This window comes from Petaurus breviceps, unplaced genomic scaffold (assembly GCF_028583685.1).
Source record: "Petaurus breviceps papuanus isolate PSGF00001 unplaced genomic scaffold, PetGlider_PUasm1.0 37, whole genome shotgun sequence".
In the NCBI taxonomy this organism is placed as follows: domain Eukaryota; kingdom Metazoa; phylum Chordata; class Mammalia; order Diprotodontia; family Petauridae; genus Petaurus; species Petaurus breviceps.
Window position 1 is genome coordinate 59,465,628 of NW_027186296.1, and position 19,181 is coordinate 59,484,808.

General features: G+C 39.2%; 1 protein-coding gene and 1 long non-coding RNA gene across 2 annotated transcripts in view; one reads left to right on the plus strand and one right to left on the minus strand.

Annotated features, from left to right (window-relative positions):
* The window catches only part of ST8SIA2 (ST8 alpha-N-acetyl-neuraminide alpha-2,8-sialyltransferase 2), a 98,975-nt gene that overhangs the window by 41,755 nt on the left and 38,039 nt on the right, over window positions 1-19,181 (minus strand). The window contains exons 2-3 of the mRNA XM_069098524.1: window positions 5,975-6,037; window positions 2,323-2,451 (exon numbers count right to left, since the gene is read on the minus strand). Coding sequence (XP_068954625.1) covers window positions 2,323-2,451; window positions 5,975-6,037 — 192 coding nt within the window. The remainder of the gene's footprint in view (window positions 1-2,322; window positions 2,452-5,974; window positions 6,038-19,181) is intronic.
* On the plus strand, window positions 6,067-18,196 carry LOC138169238 (uncharacterized). Its single transcript, XR_011170302.1, has 4 exons — window positions 6,067-6,203; window positions 6,519-6,844; window positions 9,635-9,718; window positions 15,936-18,196. It is a non-coding gene; the product is annotated as an uncharacterized lncRNA (long non-coding RNA).

Genomic DNA, 19,181 nt, shown 5'->3' on the forward strand with positions numbered 1-19,181 from the left:
TGGTGCTTACCGAGGATTATGTAACTCAACTAACTCACTAATTTGTTTGGGAAACAGCTAAGAACCTTGCAATTACCAACCCCAAAGTATTTAAAAGCAGAGAGAACCCCCAGAAAGCCCACAAATAAAGACCTTCATGAGTGAATTAATTTCTAATTAATTACTAGAAATTACGATCAATTATTAAACATTATTTCAAATGACTTGAAGAATCTTTTCTTATGAATAATTTCAATGACTAATTGCCTGGATTTGAAAGGATTTGTCCCTCCCCTTGGGTGAAGGCAAATTGTTCATACTGAGGGATCCTCTGGGCTCACAGTCAAGGGCCCTGAGATGGGAAGGGCCAAGCTCCTTGACAACTAATTCATCATGGTCCCCTAGGGTATGACTCCCTTCTCAGCCTCACACACCCCAATCTCAGCACCATAAACTGGAGTACCTCCTCTGCTTTGTGCCCTCAGTGAAGCAATCAGATTTCTTTGGCAGTTGATAAAGTGGAATAAACTAAAGGGAGGAAACCCAGATGAGGCTGAGCTGGCAAGGGGAGGTACAATTTCACTCACAGTTGGTCTTAATGACAACACAGTGCTTCTTATTAAAGGGATCAGTAATATGGGCCTGCAGCTGTCAGGAAGCCATAGCCGGGGAATGTAGAACCAGGCTCCTTGCAGGAAGAGATGTTGAAAGGGAAGGTAGGTGGTAGAGAGGGGAATCTACTTCTTTGGATCATTTCTTTGGCTGCTCCCATTCTACATATTCTCTGGAGATCATATATTTCTAGAATTTGCTCTTCTCTTTCTGTCCAAGATCTCTTTATCCTGGAAACTTGAAACCCAAAGCATGGATGGATTTTTCCATGCATGGACTGCTGCTTTTCCCTTGTACCTTCCTATAATCTCATTTTCTACTTCAGATCTAGTTCAATGGCTGTAGCTCAGGGCTCTTGCTAGACAAAATTGTGTCCTGGGTACAGTTTTTTATAGCGTCTCCAGGTTCAATGTTTGCTACCCTCTTCTACTTTCCTCGGCGCCAATTCACTTAAATAAATTATTAAGAACTATTACATGCAAGGTGCCATACTAGGTATTGGGAATATGAAGGTAGGTATTACACTGACTCAGCTGGCAAAGGGCTTATAGCTGAATGATGCTAGGCCACATACTCATGTATGTTCTCATGTGCACAAACTCCTTCTAAAAATCTGTAATTAGATTCTTTATTCTTATGAACATGTAAAATGACTGCTAAAGACATAAAGCCCCTCTCTAAGGGGAATCTACATCATAAATCATGGTCAGAGCCTTAAAGGATAATAATAGCTAACATTAACATAACACTTCACTTTTAAAAAAAATAGTTCATTTTGTCCTTTCAACAACCCTCAAAGTTAGGTGCTATTATTATCTTCATTTTACATATGAGGAAATTAAGTGACTTACCCAGGGTCACACATATAGTGTTGTGAGACCAGATTTGAACTCAGGTCTTCCTGTCTCCAAGACCAGCATACTATCTGCTGCACCACCTAATTTACTTCCAGCATTAAAGAGTAGAATTTCAGGCAATAGCCAGCAGGAGAGGGAGGATTTGGGGAGGGTCTGTGCTTCTCACGGAGAACGTAGGGGCAGGTACATCCTGCATATATGCCACAGAGGATATGCCTACTTGATTTATAGGTAAGGATGGCTAGATCGAGAGTAATCCAGTGATGGACATGGATGAGTTTGAGATGGAGACTTTCCCTGGTCAGCCTTTATAAAGACATTTATGTTGAAACTACTGGTACATTTTCAACAGCTGGGATTCACACCTCAGCCCCAAATTTGATGAATCTCCTTGGTTTCTTAAAAACTATGAAAACATTATACAATAGAAATTTAGCACAATGGTAATATGGATATACTCAAGAAAGTAGCAGGCTGGTCAAATGGACCTGTGTGATCAGAACGGCAGCAGTCCCTTGATTGGCCTAATTTGAGGGTCACTCCTGCCTGGTGTTCTCAACCAGGTGGCAATGTCCCAAGCTAAGTGGACACCCTTCCTTCTTCCCCAGGGACTCACTTCTTTGCAACCTTGAACCCCTCTCACAGCCACTCTCCTCTTTTGCCTCCCGGTTGTACTGGTGCCATACACCTGCTGGGCTGCTAGGCTATTGAGATTTATATTTCTGACTGATCACTTACAGATGAAGCCTGCCTCAGCAGGAGGTAAACATTTTATTTCTATCTTGACTTTTTTCGATGATAAAGAGAGGCAATTTGCCAGCTTGCGCTGAAGAGGGCCAAATCTGTCTCTTGTCCTATAGGTAATTACCAATACCTGATCTTCAAAGACAGGGTCTGGTTGTGTCTCCATGTGGTTGGGGCTGGCTTAATGTTGTGCTTTGCACTTTCATTACTTCTGTCAACAACAGCTGGAGATGAAGAGCCATTTATTACAACTTCGATTCTGGGAAGGAAAAACAAACACACACACACACACACACACACACACACACACACACACACACCACAAACCAGAAAAAGAGAGACAGGATCTGTTAGCACACCGATGACATCTCTAATAGTTTTGTTTTTGCTCTGGCATGAATGTAAACTTCAGAAAAGCAAAATTGCAGTGATTACCTACAGGGATGGAAGCCTATGGGTCTTTTAGATGTACGATGTATGCATTACCTCTCCCCTGCCCCCACTCCTTTGCTTTTCCTCAGGTACAAAGCAAGCACACTCCTTGCTGGTAAAGCTGCCATCTCCACTGGTGGGTAATGTGTTGGTCACAAAGACCCACTCCCTTCTCTGTGAAACTTAGCAGTCTCTAGTGGAGCTGGGTGCTTCTGTGGTTCAAATTCAAGGAAGAAAAACACAAAAGCCAGATACTTTAATTTTTTTTTTTGCTTTTTGGAGGGCAATTGGGGTTAAGTGACTTGCCCAAAGTCACCTGACTAGTAAATGTGTCAAGCATCTGAGTTCTTTTTTGAATTTAGGTTCTCCTGACTCCAAGTCCGGTGCTCTATTCATTGTACCACCTAGCTGCCCTGATACTTTAATTCTTAATGAAATGCAGTGCCATATATCTAGAGCTGGGAGAGACCTTAAAGGTCCCACCCTGTCATTTTTCAGAGGAAAAAATTGAGGAACAGAGGTGACATGATTTGCCCAAGATCTTACAGATAACAAGTGTCAGAGTCTCCCATTTATGCCCAGTTCTTCTCACTCCAAATCTAACACTCTTTCTACCACACCTGATTGCCCTGTAGATAGGATGTTTTTTTAAAAAAAAAAAACAAATGGCAATCAAAATGCACACCAAAGCTTCTACTGCTTTGGAATTATAGCCAAAGGTAATAGATTTCAGACCTTAGGGCAACAGCGGGTCAACTGTTTCCACAGGGTGATGCACGGTTATGTGTACATTAAATGCTTCTTTTTCTCCCCTTCTTCCTCAATACTGTACTCTCTTAACTTCATATGCTTGTGATCTATGCCAGTGGGTTTCTGAGAAACTAGGTTATAGTTATATTTATATAAAGGATATAATATTCAACCTAGATACTGCAGGATGCATGTAGAGAGCATCTGGGTCAGAGGAGAGAACTGTTCCTTTGTCTGGGGTGAAAAGGATAGATAGAATTTTAAGCAGATTTGAGAAGCCAAATTCTTGGCCTTTCAAGAGTCCAAATCAAAGAACTCTTTCCTCTGAGGCTTCAAGCCAAGTTCAAAAACATGAAATTCTTTTTTTTTTCCCCTCACAAGGTTCAAGCCCTGTTCTTTTCCTTGTCTTTCTGCAGATGGGCTGAGTAGAAATTCACTTTTGTGTTTTGATTGGTACTTTTTTTGATTGTGTTTTGATTGCAGCTTTTGCCTCTTCCTTCCTCAATGGCCCTGGCTCCTTGTCTTGACTTCATAGTCATACAGCTGTTCCGAAGGTGATGTGGAGATTGGTGGCACTTAGAAATTGGACCTTCCCTTTCAGAAACTTCCTGGGAGGGCTATGGAGTACCCTACATACACCATTGACAGAAGCACCCATGAGAACTGGACCCTGTATATTGGCAGGACACCAGCAATACCGTGAGACCATAGGTCTAATTCCCATGTTTCACTGCAGCTTACATCAAGTGGCATAAAAGATCGCATTTCAATATTTTTTCACCATAAGTGAGACTTCCAGAGAGAATGGCTGATATCCTCAGGTATCAGAATACATGTGAATAGCCCTAATGTTTTTATGCCTTAGAAAATGTCTGACACATATACAGAGTGCCTTTTGGATTGCCTGGCCAGGAAGGATACTTACACCCCACTCTATCCAGAGGACAACAGGAATGGACATTTTTTTTTTAAGCAATCGGGGTTAAGTAACTTGCTCAAGGTTACACGGCCAGTTATTTCTGGGTGTGGTACTGAGTATCTGAGCCCGGGATTTGATCTCCAGGTCATCCCGACACTGGAGCCGGTGTTCTTACTTGCTGTGCTACCTGACCGCCCCCGGAATGGACATTTTTGCTACTTTGATTTGACAGGTAGATAAATTTGGGTGATGCTGTGACATGTAAGAAGTCTTAAGGCAGTAATCCTTAATTAACCTAGAGTACCTAGAACCCCACCCCTTCTAGTGAGTCTATAGACAGATTTTAGGGGATCTGTGAACCTAAATGGGGAAAAGTTATATTTTTATTTCAATATAATTTTATTTCCTTGCAATCCTATGTATTTTATTTTATATATTAAAAATTTTATTCTGATAATGGGTCTGTTGGCTTCAGTAGAATGCTAAAGGGGTCCAAGATATAAAAAAAAGGTAAGAACTCTGATGAAGGGGATCTTCTTTAGAATGGAGGTATGTCAGGGACTGTTTCCTTGTATGAGGACACACATTAGAACCCAGGTCTGTGGCTCTGAATTTGGTTGCTATGTTACTATGGCATAATGACCTTGCTGTAAGAGAGAAGTAATAAGAATCTTTAAAAAGTCAGCCCCAACTCCCTAAATACTTTAGGCTTAGAAGCCTGGTTTCATTAGGAAGGAACTATGAGGGCCATTTGTGATGATTACTTGGATAATCTCAGTTCTTTCTATGTACCAAACTTTCAGATTTCTGAGCTTAAATGATGACCTCAGATACAAAATGTTTGAGGGCTCTTTTTTTCCCCCTCTGCATCTTCTTTGGTCAAGGTCATTGTAACAAATTAAGAGACCTAGGAGTTGCCACATAACCAAAACAAGGCAGAAGAAATGGCATCTTTTCTTTACAGGTTGCAAAATGAGGATTATTTTAAAAAAGAAAGTGTCAGTAAATCTTGGGTGGATCTAAGAGATGCTGCAGAAGAAATTACTTTGTCAGAAATTTCCCATATTTCTCAGGATTAGCTCACATGCAGCTCTTAACATGGTCAAATATTCCACTCTGGCCAAGTGAGAAAAAGCCCTATTGGAATATTGAATACATATTAAACGATCAATGTTCCTTGGGACTAATTGCTTTCTGTACACTCAAACATTTTAAGTAGTTTCAACGAACATCTTGAACTATTTGTTTGAACTCCTTACCATAGAGTGTTTTTGTTTTTCCCCAATAAATTGCTCAATTTTGGTGAAGAGTTTATATTGTGAGATATCCTGGTATCTTGCAGGATTCAAGTTTCATAGTAGATATGCAAATTCAAGTTTTGATCCATGATATCCAAAGCTGTTTAATATGATTCTGATTTTTATCTTCTCCACATAACTGCTGCCTTCCCATATTTCCCATCTTTGGAATATGCAGAACTGGGGTCATTTGTAAGTGATCGTACATTGACAGTTCTCCCCTCCCCCCACCCCCAAAAAAGTGATTAGGGAAATGGAAAGCAGAAATGAAACAAAACAGATCTGTTCACTAAGTAAGAAGGGCACCAGCCAGCAAAGAAGAGAAGCAGATTAATAGCTGCCTTACAGCAAAAACAAATGAACACAAAATCTAATTTACAAACCTATTAGATTTGCTATGTAAGCTGTTCACAGCTGATCTGATTGTACCTCGGCCTCCAGAATTCCTGCAAGACAAAGGAAATGCATTATTTATAAACCCAGTTCCTCTTTGCAAAGCTTTGTTCAATAGTCAAGAGATCCCCCAGTCTGGAGAGCTGTTCACGGAGGAAGCAGCTCTCATTCTTGCCACTTGCCAAAAGGGTCCATCTTTGGGAGTCATTTTTCATGATGGTAAGTCAGAATGAGTTAAGAGTAAGATGTATCCTTTTTGTTCCTTCTGAAGAGTCCCATTTTCAGAAAGCTTTACTTAGCCTCAGCCTTAAGGTGTGGAGTAAGAACACCTGTGATTAGCCATACCTCATTAACACCACCTGACAACTCTGTTACTGTGTGCCCTCTCCGCACTTTGTACTTCATTTTCTTCTACATTAATTTGGACTTGTTTATATGTTGTTCCATTACTGTCCTTAAGCCATCTTTAAGTGTGTATCTGCTCTCTCTACAAATTTCAGTCCACATGTCTTCCTTTTCTTTTGTATTCTCCAGACGGCACCTAATATCACGGGAGATAATGGATCTGAAAGCACCTTAAAAAGCATGAAATGCTAAACATAAGATCTTACTGTTTTTTGTGGAAGAAGTAATATTCGTAAGTTGTAATGGCAAAATAATTCATTACTTAGTGACCTGGTTTCTCTTGAGGAACTATTCCATACCTAGCTTGGGTGGTCCTTTGACAGATGACATAGTCTACAACCACTACTGGACTTCTGTGAAGACTTTCCAACTTGGTAGAACCTTGTGCTCCAGTGGCAGAGCCTTGGAGTATCCACCATCTCACCATGAGGCAGGAGAGCAGGACTTTTGTGGAGGTAAGAGTACTGTTGGGGTCAGGGGTGGGTTGTTTATTTTTGGTCAAGATGTATGATTTGAGCAACATAGGGAACTCTCCCCAGGATATGGATTGACATCTCTGCAATTTATAATCTTTGGAGCTGCTTGGGGCACAAAAAGTTTAAGTGACTTGCCCTTGGTAATGGTACTATTATGTGTCAGAGACAGGACTTGAACCCAGATCTTCCTGGTCCCAACACCAGGTCTCTATCAGGCTGCCTCTTAGTCTTTACTTAGTCGTCAATAAATGAAAATTAATCAATTACTAAAAAAACAAAATCACAATCTCCTTTCTATGCTAAGTCTATAAGAGAATGACCACAAAAAGAGCAATCAGGTTGTATCTGATATATTAGATACTTTGAGAGGTCCCATGGTGCCATGGGAAAAAGGACTGATTTTGGAGTCAGAGGATTCTGGTTCAAATATTGGTTCCACTGTTTTTTAACTGTGTGATCTTACGCAATCTGCTTAACCTGTTTAGGTCTTAGTTTTCTTGTTTAAAAAACAAGGGCTTTTAACTAGATAAGCTCCTTTTATGGTCTCTTCCAGCTTTTAATTTATGATTACCTCACTCATGCCTCCAGCTCTTTCTCTGGACTTCTTTTTGTCATTTGCCTTGACACTGAGGAAAACTCTGCCCCTAAACATTTCTTTCTAGATTGATGTGTTCCTCCCAGAGACCACCATTTTAGGTAGATGCCTTAGCCATGTTTTACCTAACTTATGCCTAGAACCTCTCTGGATTCATTCTTTTCCTCACCTGCTGTCTGGCCCTCATTGTGTTGCCTTCCCCCATTGGAATGTTAAGCTCCTTGAGGGTAGGAAGTGTTTGCTTGTATTATTAAGCACTTAACTACTGTGCTGATACCACTGTGCTAGGTGCTTGGGGATACAATATCTGGTCTCTGTCTGTCTCTGTCTCTCTCCCCAATATTGTTTTGTTTCTAAAAATAAAACGAGCATTTTCATAGAGTAGAAGAGGAAACAAGAATTGTATATGAAACTGTAGATTGCTATTACATAGAGCTTGTTTTTCTTTATACAAACATACATTCAGCATGTAATTTTCAAAGCTGTCCTTTTTGTCTGTGATTCTTTCTGGCCTTCTTCCTGTGCATTAAAAAAAATTGTTTCCATGACCTTCTTTCCTTTTTTCTTTCTTTTATAGATTTATTCTTGAAAAGTTGGATATAAATCAGATTTGGCAAATGAAATGACATTTTTTCATCGATACTTCAATATCTCTGTGACATTACTGATCACAGGATTGTAAGTTTAAGGCCAAAAGGTTCCTTAGAGTTCGCTTAGTACCATCCCCTCATTTGATAGGTGAGGAAACTGAACTTCAGAAATGTTCAGTGATTTGCTCAAAGTCACCAAGCTAGAAAGGGTTGGTGGTAGGATCTGAATCCAGGTCCTCCTGTCTCAAAGTTCACCACACTATGACACACTGCTTCTCTAATGTAAGTATTCCTTCCAGGGTTACAGACTGCAACTCATCTATGGCTATCTATCCTGTGTGTAGCTCTTACTTTTCCTTACTTTTCCATCAATATTCCACTAGGTCTCCACCCAAATTTGGGTTGGATTTTCCCAATGACATATAATTTCAGAAATGTTTTAGTCACCTATCTAGTTGATCTTTAGTTGGCAATGATGCCTAACACAGAGAATGGTTGAAGTTGGGACCAGGAAGGATCTAAGAAGTTTAACTAACTTGAAGGGTGAATTCACTTGAAGCTTGAATCCCTTTGATGACAACCTAAAAAATGGCTGGCTGTTCAGCTTCTACTTGAAATCCTCCAATGTTATGGAATTTACTAACTTAAGAAGCAATCTAATTTTAAGTCATTTTCATAGTTTTTTTTTTCCTTTTAATTAGCAAGAATCAGCCTCCCTTTTATCCATCACAGCTCTTTGGATGCAAGGAAAATAAGAGTTATTCTTCATTCACATAACTATCCTCCAAATATTTGATGACAACTATCATATTTCCCCTGTTCTCTTCCTCAAGTTAAACATTCCCATTTCCTTCAATTAATCCTCCTACTGACATGTGTTGTAGTCCAAAGGCCCTCTGGTTTTTCAGATCTTTCCTTCCTTCCTCCCTCCCTCCCTCCCTTCCTTCCTTCCTTCCTTCCTTCCTTCCTTCCTTCCTTTCTCTCTTTCTCTCTCTCTTTCTTTCTTTCTTTCTTTCTTTCTTTCTTTCTTTCTTTCTTTCTTTCTTTCTTTCTTTCTTTCTTTCTTTCTCTCTTTCTTTCTCTCTTTCTTTCTCTCTTTCTTTCTTTCTAGCAATCAGGGTTAAGTAACTTGCTCAAGGTTACACGGCCAGTTATTTTGTGTGGGTGTTAACTGTCTGAGCCCGGAACCATCCCAGGTCTCCTGACTCTGGGGCGGGCACTCTTACTCACTTCGCCACCTGACCACCTAGGGTCTTACCTTTCTTGCTGTCACTCTTCTTATCTAGTACCCCTTGGTTGCAATCTGTCAGGAATCTCCCATATTAAGAATTTGCATTTGCCATTCAATCTGACTCATCAGTGCTCCCCCACCTGTAACATTAAAGGCTGGAGATCAATCAGACACACCTGAGCACCTCTCTCTAAAACATCTGCCCTCCTTCCAATGAATCGAGTTTCCGATTGCCTGGGACAACCCAGGTGTATGAAGCTGGGAAGATGAGCAGGAATCTGGCATAACCTGGGTGCTAAATGCTGAGTGATCCTCTTGTATGATTATCCCTTTCCTTCCTTTTCTTGCTATAGCCTCATCTCTCCTAAGAAACAGATGCCTTCACTAAGAGATGGAATCTGCCCCTCTGGAGATCCAGTTGTTTGTTTATGTCTCAGGTAATTACAACTCCACGGGATCCTTTCCAACACCCCACAAACCTCATTCCTTCAAATGTGTCATAAGAGAAGAGCCTTCCCTTGTTCCAGGTAAAATGTGTTCATAACAAAATTCTCTGCTGTCTTTTGGTGGATCCCTGTGGTGAACTTTTGGTAAGACATGGGTAAGAAATATTCTGGATGGATAGGCAGAGATGGATTGTGATATGCATGGCTAGAGGGACCTCCCAAATCATTGAGATCACAAATCCATTCACCAACATGAATATTTAAAGAAATGAAAGGCTTGTAAAATTCGAACACCATTTTGAAATCCAAAATACACTTTATTTTAGTGAAGGCTGTAATAAATACAAGTCCTTTAAAAACAAATAGTCTTGGCAGCAGAGGACTAAACAGAAATGTAGTCAATTAATTTGCTAAATGTTCTTTTACTCTCCTCCTGCCCTTGCCATCTTTGGACGTAAATAACTAACAATCTTTAATCATAGTTAACTGTGAATTAGAAATTTTCATGAACTGAGTTATATTTTATTTACAAATAACCACTTGCAGCATGTCTTAGGATATTTTTTTTAGTACTTACTACACTTGTGATAAAACGTTTCTTTTGAAAATATTCTGTAATTCTTTTTGCTTTCAACCTTGATTTCTCAACTTTCTGGATTAGTCACAGCTAATTTTTCATCTTAGGTCAGTTTCTGCCTACTGTTAAGTCAGTGCATGGTCAGCCACTCTAAACTTATTCTAATAATCTTTTAAGTAAAGTGTAAATGGGAGAGTAAATCTTCTGCAAAATCATTTTATGATTATGGAATATATTCTATGTAATCTAAAGCCAAGCATAAAAGACTTGGGAGTTATTTGATGTTTAAGGTTCTCTGCACCACTGTCTGCTTCATTAAGGTGGATAATCAAGAGCTGAGTGTGTATTTTTCAGAGTGTAAGCCTGTATGAATGAATCCAGGGGGCTAGTCTATATGAAGTACTTTTTTACTAGCAAAATCCCAGTTGAACAATGTAACTGGCTTGGTTTATTACAGTTTCTTAAATTTAAGAAAAACAAACCAACAAACCCATAGACTTCAGTTTTCTCATTTAAAGAGATTGGATTGGACATTGAAGTGGAATGGACATTGGATTGGACATTGTAGCTCTCACACTCGAAGTATAGTATGGAGTGATATGCACAAAAAATAAGGATAGTACAAACTATTGTGTATAAGGGAGGCACAAAACAAAGTACTCTGAAATACAAAGGGAAAAAATTCATTATTGACTGGAGGGATCAAGGAGGATTTCTTTGAGAAGAAAGCTTGTGAAGAATGTATATGAGTTCAACAGTAGGAGGTAGAGAAGAGGAGAGAACACATTCTAGCCATAGAAAAGTGGTATCAGTGCTTTCTTAGTACTTAGTACCCCTACTCTTCATTTCTTTTCCCTTCTAATGTTGACCCTATCACTAGCCAACCCAATTCTACATTGTCCTTTGTTCTTGAATCCTTTGCCCTCTTGTTCTATCAATGTTCATTTCTTGCCAAATCTTGGGCTGAGAAGCTGTGATTCAGGTGCTAGTTTATGAAGATCATTAAATGTCAGGTGAAAGAGACTAGAAACTACTGAGTGGGCAAAAGGAAACTACCGAAGAATATCAAGCAGAGGAGTGATCAGATCCATGAGAAAGAGAAGTCTGGTTATAGTAGAAAGTGAGAACTGGAGGGAGAAGAGAGTGCAGGGAGGAAGGCCTGGCATGCAAGTACAATGCCCCAGGCAAGTAGGAATGAGGGCCTATCCTCTAGGGCTGTGGCAGATGGATTCCATTGCTATTCTGTAGGTACAGCTGACAAAATTTAGAACTGATTGAATTTGAGAGATCAAGGAGAAGAGTGAAAGATAACACCTAGCTTTTGAGCATTGGGGACTAGGTAAGTAATAGTTTTACTAACTGAAATAGTGAAATTTGAAGAAGGAGAAACAGGTTGTGAAGGACAGACAAATAAATTCCTTGTGGATAATTGAAAAAAGTTTACACTCTGTAGCCTGGCTGGGAGCCACAATCTGGATTCACCCTACCTTTCCAGCCTAAATACATACTGCCCACTCTTTGCTCAGCGATCCAATGAATCTGAGCCACTTGACCAAATGGTGCCTTATGCTTTCCCTTCATGTTCTCTATGTATGCCAGGAAGGTCCTTCCCTCTACACCTATTCAATTCAGTTTAGTTCAATTCAACAAACTTTTATTAAGTACCTACTGTTTGTAGAACACAATGCTGGGCACTGAAGAAGGTACAAAGTCCTTGTGCTCAAGGAGCATATAGTATAACAGAAATCCCATACTTCCTTTAAAGTCTACATTAAATGTCATCTTAGAAGTTTAAATTGAAGAATGAATTCACTTGAAGGGTGAATTCCTGTGATGACGACCTAACAAATGGCTATTCAGCTTCTACTAGAAATCTTCCAGTGTTAGGGAATTTACTAACTTATGAAGTAATCTAACTCTCTTTAGGTCATTTTCATCATTTTTTCCTTTTATTTAGCAAGAATTTGTCTCCCTCTCATCCATTGGTGCTCTTTGGATCCATGGAAAATAAGAATCATTCCTCATTCACATAATTAACTTTCAAATAGGTGATGAAAGGAAGCCTTTCCTAATGGTCCCCCAGTCTATCAAAATCTCACTCTTCCCAGGCTGGCTAGGTGGTGCAGTGAATAGAGCACCGGCACTGGAGTCAAGAGGAACTGAGTTCAAATCCGGCCTCAGACACTTAACACAAAAACTAGCTTTGTGACCTTGGGCAACTCACTTAACCCCAATTGCCCTACCTTCTCCCCTCCAAAAAGAAAAAAACAAGCAAACAAAAAAAGAAAAAAGATCTCTCTCTTCCCAATTTTCATGGAGTACTTTGTGTTACTTTTATGCATTTGTCTTCCATTATAGTTATTGATGTATTTAACACATCTCCCTGTGTGACTACAAATTCCATGAGGGTGGGAACTGTCTCTTATATAATCTTTGTATCTGCCTCCGACGTTAGGCCACTAAATCAGGGGTGGGGAACTTGAGGTCTTCAGGCCACATGTGGCCTTCTAGGTTCTTGGGTGAGGCCTTTTGACTGAGTCCAAATTTTAAAGAACAAATCCTTTTATTAAAGAGATTTGTTCTGTGAAGTTTGGATTCAGTCAAAAGGTCACATCGGAAGCCCTAGAGAACCACATGTGGCCTCAAGGAAGACCCCTGCACTAAATCTTTCTCTCCCCCTTTAAAATAAAGTAACCAACTGCATGTAAACTGCTACATAATCACTGGAAATTTTTCTGTAATTCACATTCCAATCATTACTGAATCTTCATCCTTTTTATCCTGGTGACCTCTGGTCAGCCCTCAAAGGAGACAAAAATCAGTAAGTGAAAAAGTTATTTTCTACCTTTCAAAGGCACTGTTTGTTGCATGTAAAGAGGCTCCATTTCAAGCTAGTCCCCATCCCAGACACTGAAAACAAAAGTCAAAATTCCTATTTGGTGTCCTTAAAAATAAGTATATTTGGGTGGTTAGGGCTAAGATGTTGGGGAATCAAACTCCTTTCTAGGGATTTTAGAAATGAAGGGCTGGTCCTCTTCCTTGCAAGGTTAACTCCTCTGTTTGTGCCCTTGACTCCATCCTTGACTATATGCTCTATCGATAATTCTCCTTCTCTCATAAAATCAGTATAGGTTGGCCCTGTGCTTAAAATACACCTTCATTCTACAACGCCATCCTTTCAAGTTATCATACTGTACCTTCCTCCCCATCTATTCCCAAACTTTTAGAAAGAATTATTTATATTCACTGGTTATACTGCTGCTTGTAAAACAGCTCCATTTTTACCAGCTACATAGAAGAAATCTATCCTAATTCTAACTTCCTTTTCTCCCATCCCCATTCTCTTCAACTCTACTCTCCCTCTTCTTCATCTATCCAATATCCCACTATAACCCTGCCTACCCCTTCCATTGTGCCCTAAGGAATTCCTATTCCTTTAGTGAGCAAATTTCCTTTCATCCTGGGCCTCCTTCTTTCACTTTCCTATTATTCTTCAAAGACACATTCTCTACCCTTTACCCCCATGATAATACTGGCTGTGTCACCTTGGACAAATCACTTAACCTTTCGCTGCCCTGGGCAAATCATTAAGAGCATAAGTCATGAAAAGGGTGCTGACTAGCCTTGGGAGAGGGAATTTCCTTTCCCAAAATTTCCCTATACCAGTGAAATCCTAAGTTCAGTTCCTATCTCTGTACAAAAGTCTGCCAATGACAATATGTGGCTAAAAAAAACCAAAACAAAACAAAAAACCAAAAACCTCTCTGGCTCCCTAATATTCACTTTAAAATTTCTAACTCTAGCATTTCAATGCTCTCCTCAGTCTAGCTCCAAACTGTATTTCCTGTCTTGCTGTATACTATTTTTCCCCTTCACATACTCTTCATTTTGAACAAACTGTCCCCACTGGCCATTCCCCAATCTTACCTTGCCCTCTCCTGCTTCCCAGAATTTGTTTAGGCTTCTGCTTATGACTGATACATTTTCCCTTCATCTCTGTATGTTGTAATTTTCTTCCTTAAATGTCCTGGTCATTTCTAAAAGACCTTCTAAAAGAAGCCTTCACTGATCTTCCCAGTTTAATGGTCTCTCTTTCTTTTTCTCTTCATATACTTCCAGGAAACTTTGATTTCCCAATTGTTCTTGTCACATTGTAATTCATATCATAATTTTTTGCTTGCGTGTTTGTCATATCTGCCCATTAGAGTATAAGATCCCTGAGGGCTGGAACAGAGTCTTTTTCTATGTGTCTTTAACATCTAGGACAGTGCCTTACCCACTGTAGGTGATTAATAATTTTTGGTTGGATTGAATTGAACTGTTAGAAGCCTGATGTCATAAAAGGCTCAGTTTTGGAGGCCACTCTCATGCTTATGGGGAGGGAGTTCAATCTCTCCAGAAGGTGAAGAATCTCTCTCCTACTCTGCACATGTGGATGTATCTGACAGTAGTAGAACCTGAGATTAAGGAGGAAATTCACAGATCAACTTAATGACAAAGGGGAAGCAACTTCTGAGATACTCTGTGGCATCAACTTGAGTAAACTAACCCAGAGAGACCCCATTATTTTGGATTAGACTCAGTCATTCTTTTCTCATTGTCAAATCTAAAAGACTTGGTGATGTGATGTGAGCTTTGGGAGGTAGTTTTTACAGCCTGATGCTGAACACAGCATTTCTGAACCAAATTTGCTGAACAGGCCTGTGTGCTCTGGGGATCACCCTGAGTTATAGCAAGTCCTGGAAGAATGCCATTAAAAGCTAACTTGGCTGATCTGATCTCTAGGGAGAGATAGCCTGGAGAATGAACATCTGAATGGGTGTTCCTTACTTCACTGAATGAGCCTGTCAAAGGACTGTCTAACTTTGGCTCTCAGTTACCAACTCACTCTAGTTCTTGGCAGAGCTCTAATTAGGAATTCTTGAGCCTGGGGTAAATTCGCTTGAACAGATTAGGTTGGGGTGAGACAGATTGTTCCAATATCAGTGGTTCAGAGGACACTCTGACCACAGGTATAGTCAGGTAAAAGTGAGTAATGCCCTAGAAAGTCCCAAATGCATCTTTTGAGAATTTGGAGAGAGGTGTGGTAAGATGATGTTGAGACCCTGAGGTGGTTGGGCAAGGGGTGATAGTACTGTGGTTTTGTGGGGGACCAGGACCATAAGGTGAGTTGTGGAGAGAAATGATTTCTTTCTCCTCTTTGTCTATAGGCCCTCCCCGCCCCTTCCCTTTTTCAGTGCTCTGAGGAAAAGCCATGATTCTTTCAAGCAGTTATGCCTCTGGCCCTTGGGAAATTTTTTCATCTGTAGGGAAATCAGTGTCAATGTAGAAAATCTCTTGACATCTTTGGGGCTTCAAGATAGCCTTTCTATGGAAAGCACCATCATTTTGAAAAGGTACAAATAATCATCTTTCCTTATATCTACATCTTCTAGTACCCTCTGTCCCAAAATTATCTTGTATTTATTCTGAGTATATATTCTGTATATACTTATATATGTATACGTTGTCTCAACCCTCAAAATGTAAACTCTTTGGGAGCAGGCATTGTTTTGATTTTGTCTTTTTATTTCCTAGTGCCTGTCAATAGGTATTTAATACATGTTCATTAGTTGATTGTTTTTTTTCCAGATCAAAGGGGCATACAGGGGAACAGATGTCAGAGATAAGGAACCTTCATCTTTTTGTATTACAAAAGTTCATCTTGGACAGATATACCATCTAAAGGCTTCAACAGGCAATGTATGCAGACTCCACCAAATGAACATGTATAAGGCTAGTATTTTTTTTTCTTTTAACTTTCATATCCAGGACTTGAAAGATCTCTGTGTTAAATTTGGCTTTTTTTCTGTTTCATTCATTTCTTAATAGGATCCAATACAGAAGCAGTGTCCTCTTACAGAGGGGTGGGAGGAGCTTGAACCCTGTTAGGTCTACAGCTGCTGCTCTAATGGGCCCCATCAGAGCTATAGGAGAAGAAAAGGGAAAGGCTACATAACCTATTAAAATCTGCTGCATTCTTTTTATTATAAAATTCCTGGAGGGCATCAGAGTTGGGGAAGACTTTGAAGTAACTTTGCTTCTAAATTCTTGATGTCTTCCCATTCTAAACCTAGGCTGATCCTAAAAAAAAAAAAAGCAGTGACCTTACTTCCACGTGAATAGTTCTTTCATGGCTATCATAACCATTGACCAAAAAGCATTTGTCTGCAAAGTTACAGGATGGTGCTTTTATATCTCTATATCTAGCTATCTATATGTATACACATGTATAGGTATATATACATATGTATGTATGTTTATATATATACATATATGTATATACACACATACATATATCTGGAACCTAGGTTCTAGTCTGTTCTATCTTTGGCCAAATAACCTAGGACACAACCCTCACAACCTCTCTTTGTTTTCCTATCCTCATATTTATTTATTTACTTTTTTATGGCTAAAGCTTCCATTCATTTATTTTTAATTCAATTTTTTTGTTACATATTAAGTTCTGAACTATCTTCCTTTTCTCCCCACTCCACACTAGAGAAGGCCACCATTTCTCTCTCTCTCTCTCTCTCTCTCTCTCTCTCTCTCTCTCTCTCTTTCTCACTCTCTCTCTCTCTCTCTCTCTCTCTCTCTCTCTCTCACACACACACACACAAAATCATACTATTCATACTTTTATTTCTCAGTTCTTTCTCTGGAGTGGATAGCATCTTCCTTTATAGACCTTTGTAGTTGATTTGAACATTTACTGCTCAGAATAGCTTAGTCCTTTATAGTTATTCTTCAAAGAATATTGCTGTTACTATATACAACATTCTTTTGGTTCTACTCATTTCACTCTTCATTATTTCATGCAAGTTTTTCCATGATTTTTTAAAATCAACCTGCTCATCATTTCTTACAGCACAGTAGTATTCTACCTTCATGTTTAAGAGAGATAAATGAGGTTAAAGTGCTTTGAAAAGGAGGATGCACTATTCAAATGTGCCAAGAGGAATAATAAAACTTAGGGCAATCTATTCAGACCTTTGGGAACAGAAAGCTGCAACTTGGGGGACACTGTATTTCCTCTTGGAATATCTTTGTTCCTCAGAGAAGTTGATTACCAATATTGCTGTCTCTGCAGAGAACAGTTGGAGGAGAGGCATAGGATTCAATAAGTCAACCAATCTCAGAAGTTTAGAGTTGATAAGGACATTTGATCACCTAATCCAGTGGTATCACATTCAAATAGAAACCCTGCTGGCTGCTTATTGACTTAGAAAATCACAAATGAGCAAATTCATCATGTTGTATTTTTATTTATTTTATTAAATATTTCTCAATTAGATTTTTAATCTGGTTTGGGCTGCAGTCAAGAGGTCTGCTTGATATCTCTGATCTTGTCCAATGTCCTCAGTTTAGAGGTAAGGAAACTGAGACCCAGAGAAGAAAATGATAAGGTCAAGGCCAAAAAAATGGTCTATGAGATTTTACTAGACATTATGCCAAAAGGTTCTTTGTGTGGCACAGATAGGTCTGAGGTATGCCACCAACCATCCAGTGACACATAGCCATCCATTTTTCAAGTAGTCTCTAAATTTCATTTTGGAAATACTTCTTTAATGGAGAAAATAATTAAATTCAGCAAACATGTATTGAGACAGCTAGGGTGTATAATGAGTAAGAGCACCACCAGACTTGGAGTGTGGAAGACTTTGAACTTTTAGCTATGTGATCCTGGGCAGATCATTTAACCTTTTTTCACCTTGTCAAAGGGAAATACTGAATTCCTATTTGATAAAATAGGGATAATAACAGCACTGACATCTAAGAGTTATTTTGATCAAATGAGATAACATATACAAATATAAAATAAAAAGCACTAGATAAATGTTAGCTAGTGTAATTATGACTATTTCATGACACTATTTCAGTCTATAGGGATATGAAGGGAAAAAAATGAAACAGTCAGTAGGTACCCTTACTTACATTCTGTTGGAAAGGATTCCAAAACTGGGCATATCAGAAAAGGCCTTGTGTAGTAGATATCCCCTGAACTCTTCTTGGAGAGAAGCTAGGGACTCAGTAAGATAGAGAAGAGAATTCTAGATATGATCCAGAATTGGGACCACCTGTGCAAAGTCATGGAGATGGTAGATCCATTGTGGAGGATGGAGGATAGGCAGGAAAGTGCTGGAGTTAGTCCTACCAGCTCCCAAGAACTAATTGTAAATTTTTGGTGTGAGTGTCTACTCTTTGGAAATTGGTAAACACTACAAATCAGGGCTTGGTTCATTATTTTGTTGATTGTCTAGCACACCCCAGAACAAACCAGTTTGACTGAATTGGAGGGTGTGTAAAATGGAGTAATATGAATAGGGCTGGAAATGTAGTTGGGAGGCATATTGTGGAGCATTTTAAAGCCACACTGAAGATTTTTTATTTTAGAGGAAATAGGAAAATTCTGAGGATTTTTTTTAGTAAGGTGATGACATGGGCAGATCTTTGTTTTAAAAATATCAATTTGGTAGCTCTATGGAGGATGGATTAGAGACAGACTGGAAAGATTAAATAGGTGACTATTGCTACAATTAGTAAACAACAGTTCTCTCATGTTTGGGTTCCTTTAAGCACCAGAAGTAGCAAGAGTAGGTTCCTTTTTGGTCTTGAGTCTGAAGGAATATTACTTTCTCATCATGATAAGATATTTCTGGGAAATTTTTTTTGGCAGTGGGACTGTTTATTATTTTTTTAAAGAGGTAATTAGAATGATGCAGTCAATATAATGTCATCTGCATTGAGGAACCTCATCATTTATAGAGAATCCCTCTCCCACTTGGACTCATTACTAAACATCTTCTATGATATTAGCAAATAGCTTTATCAATATTG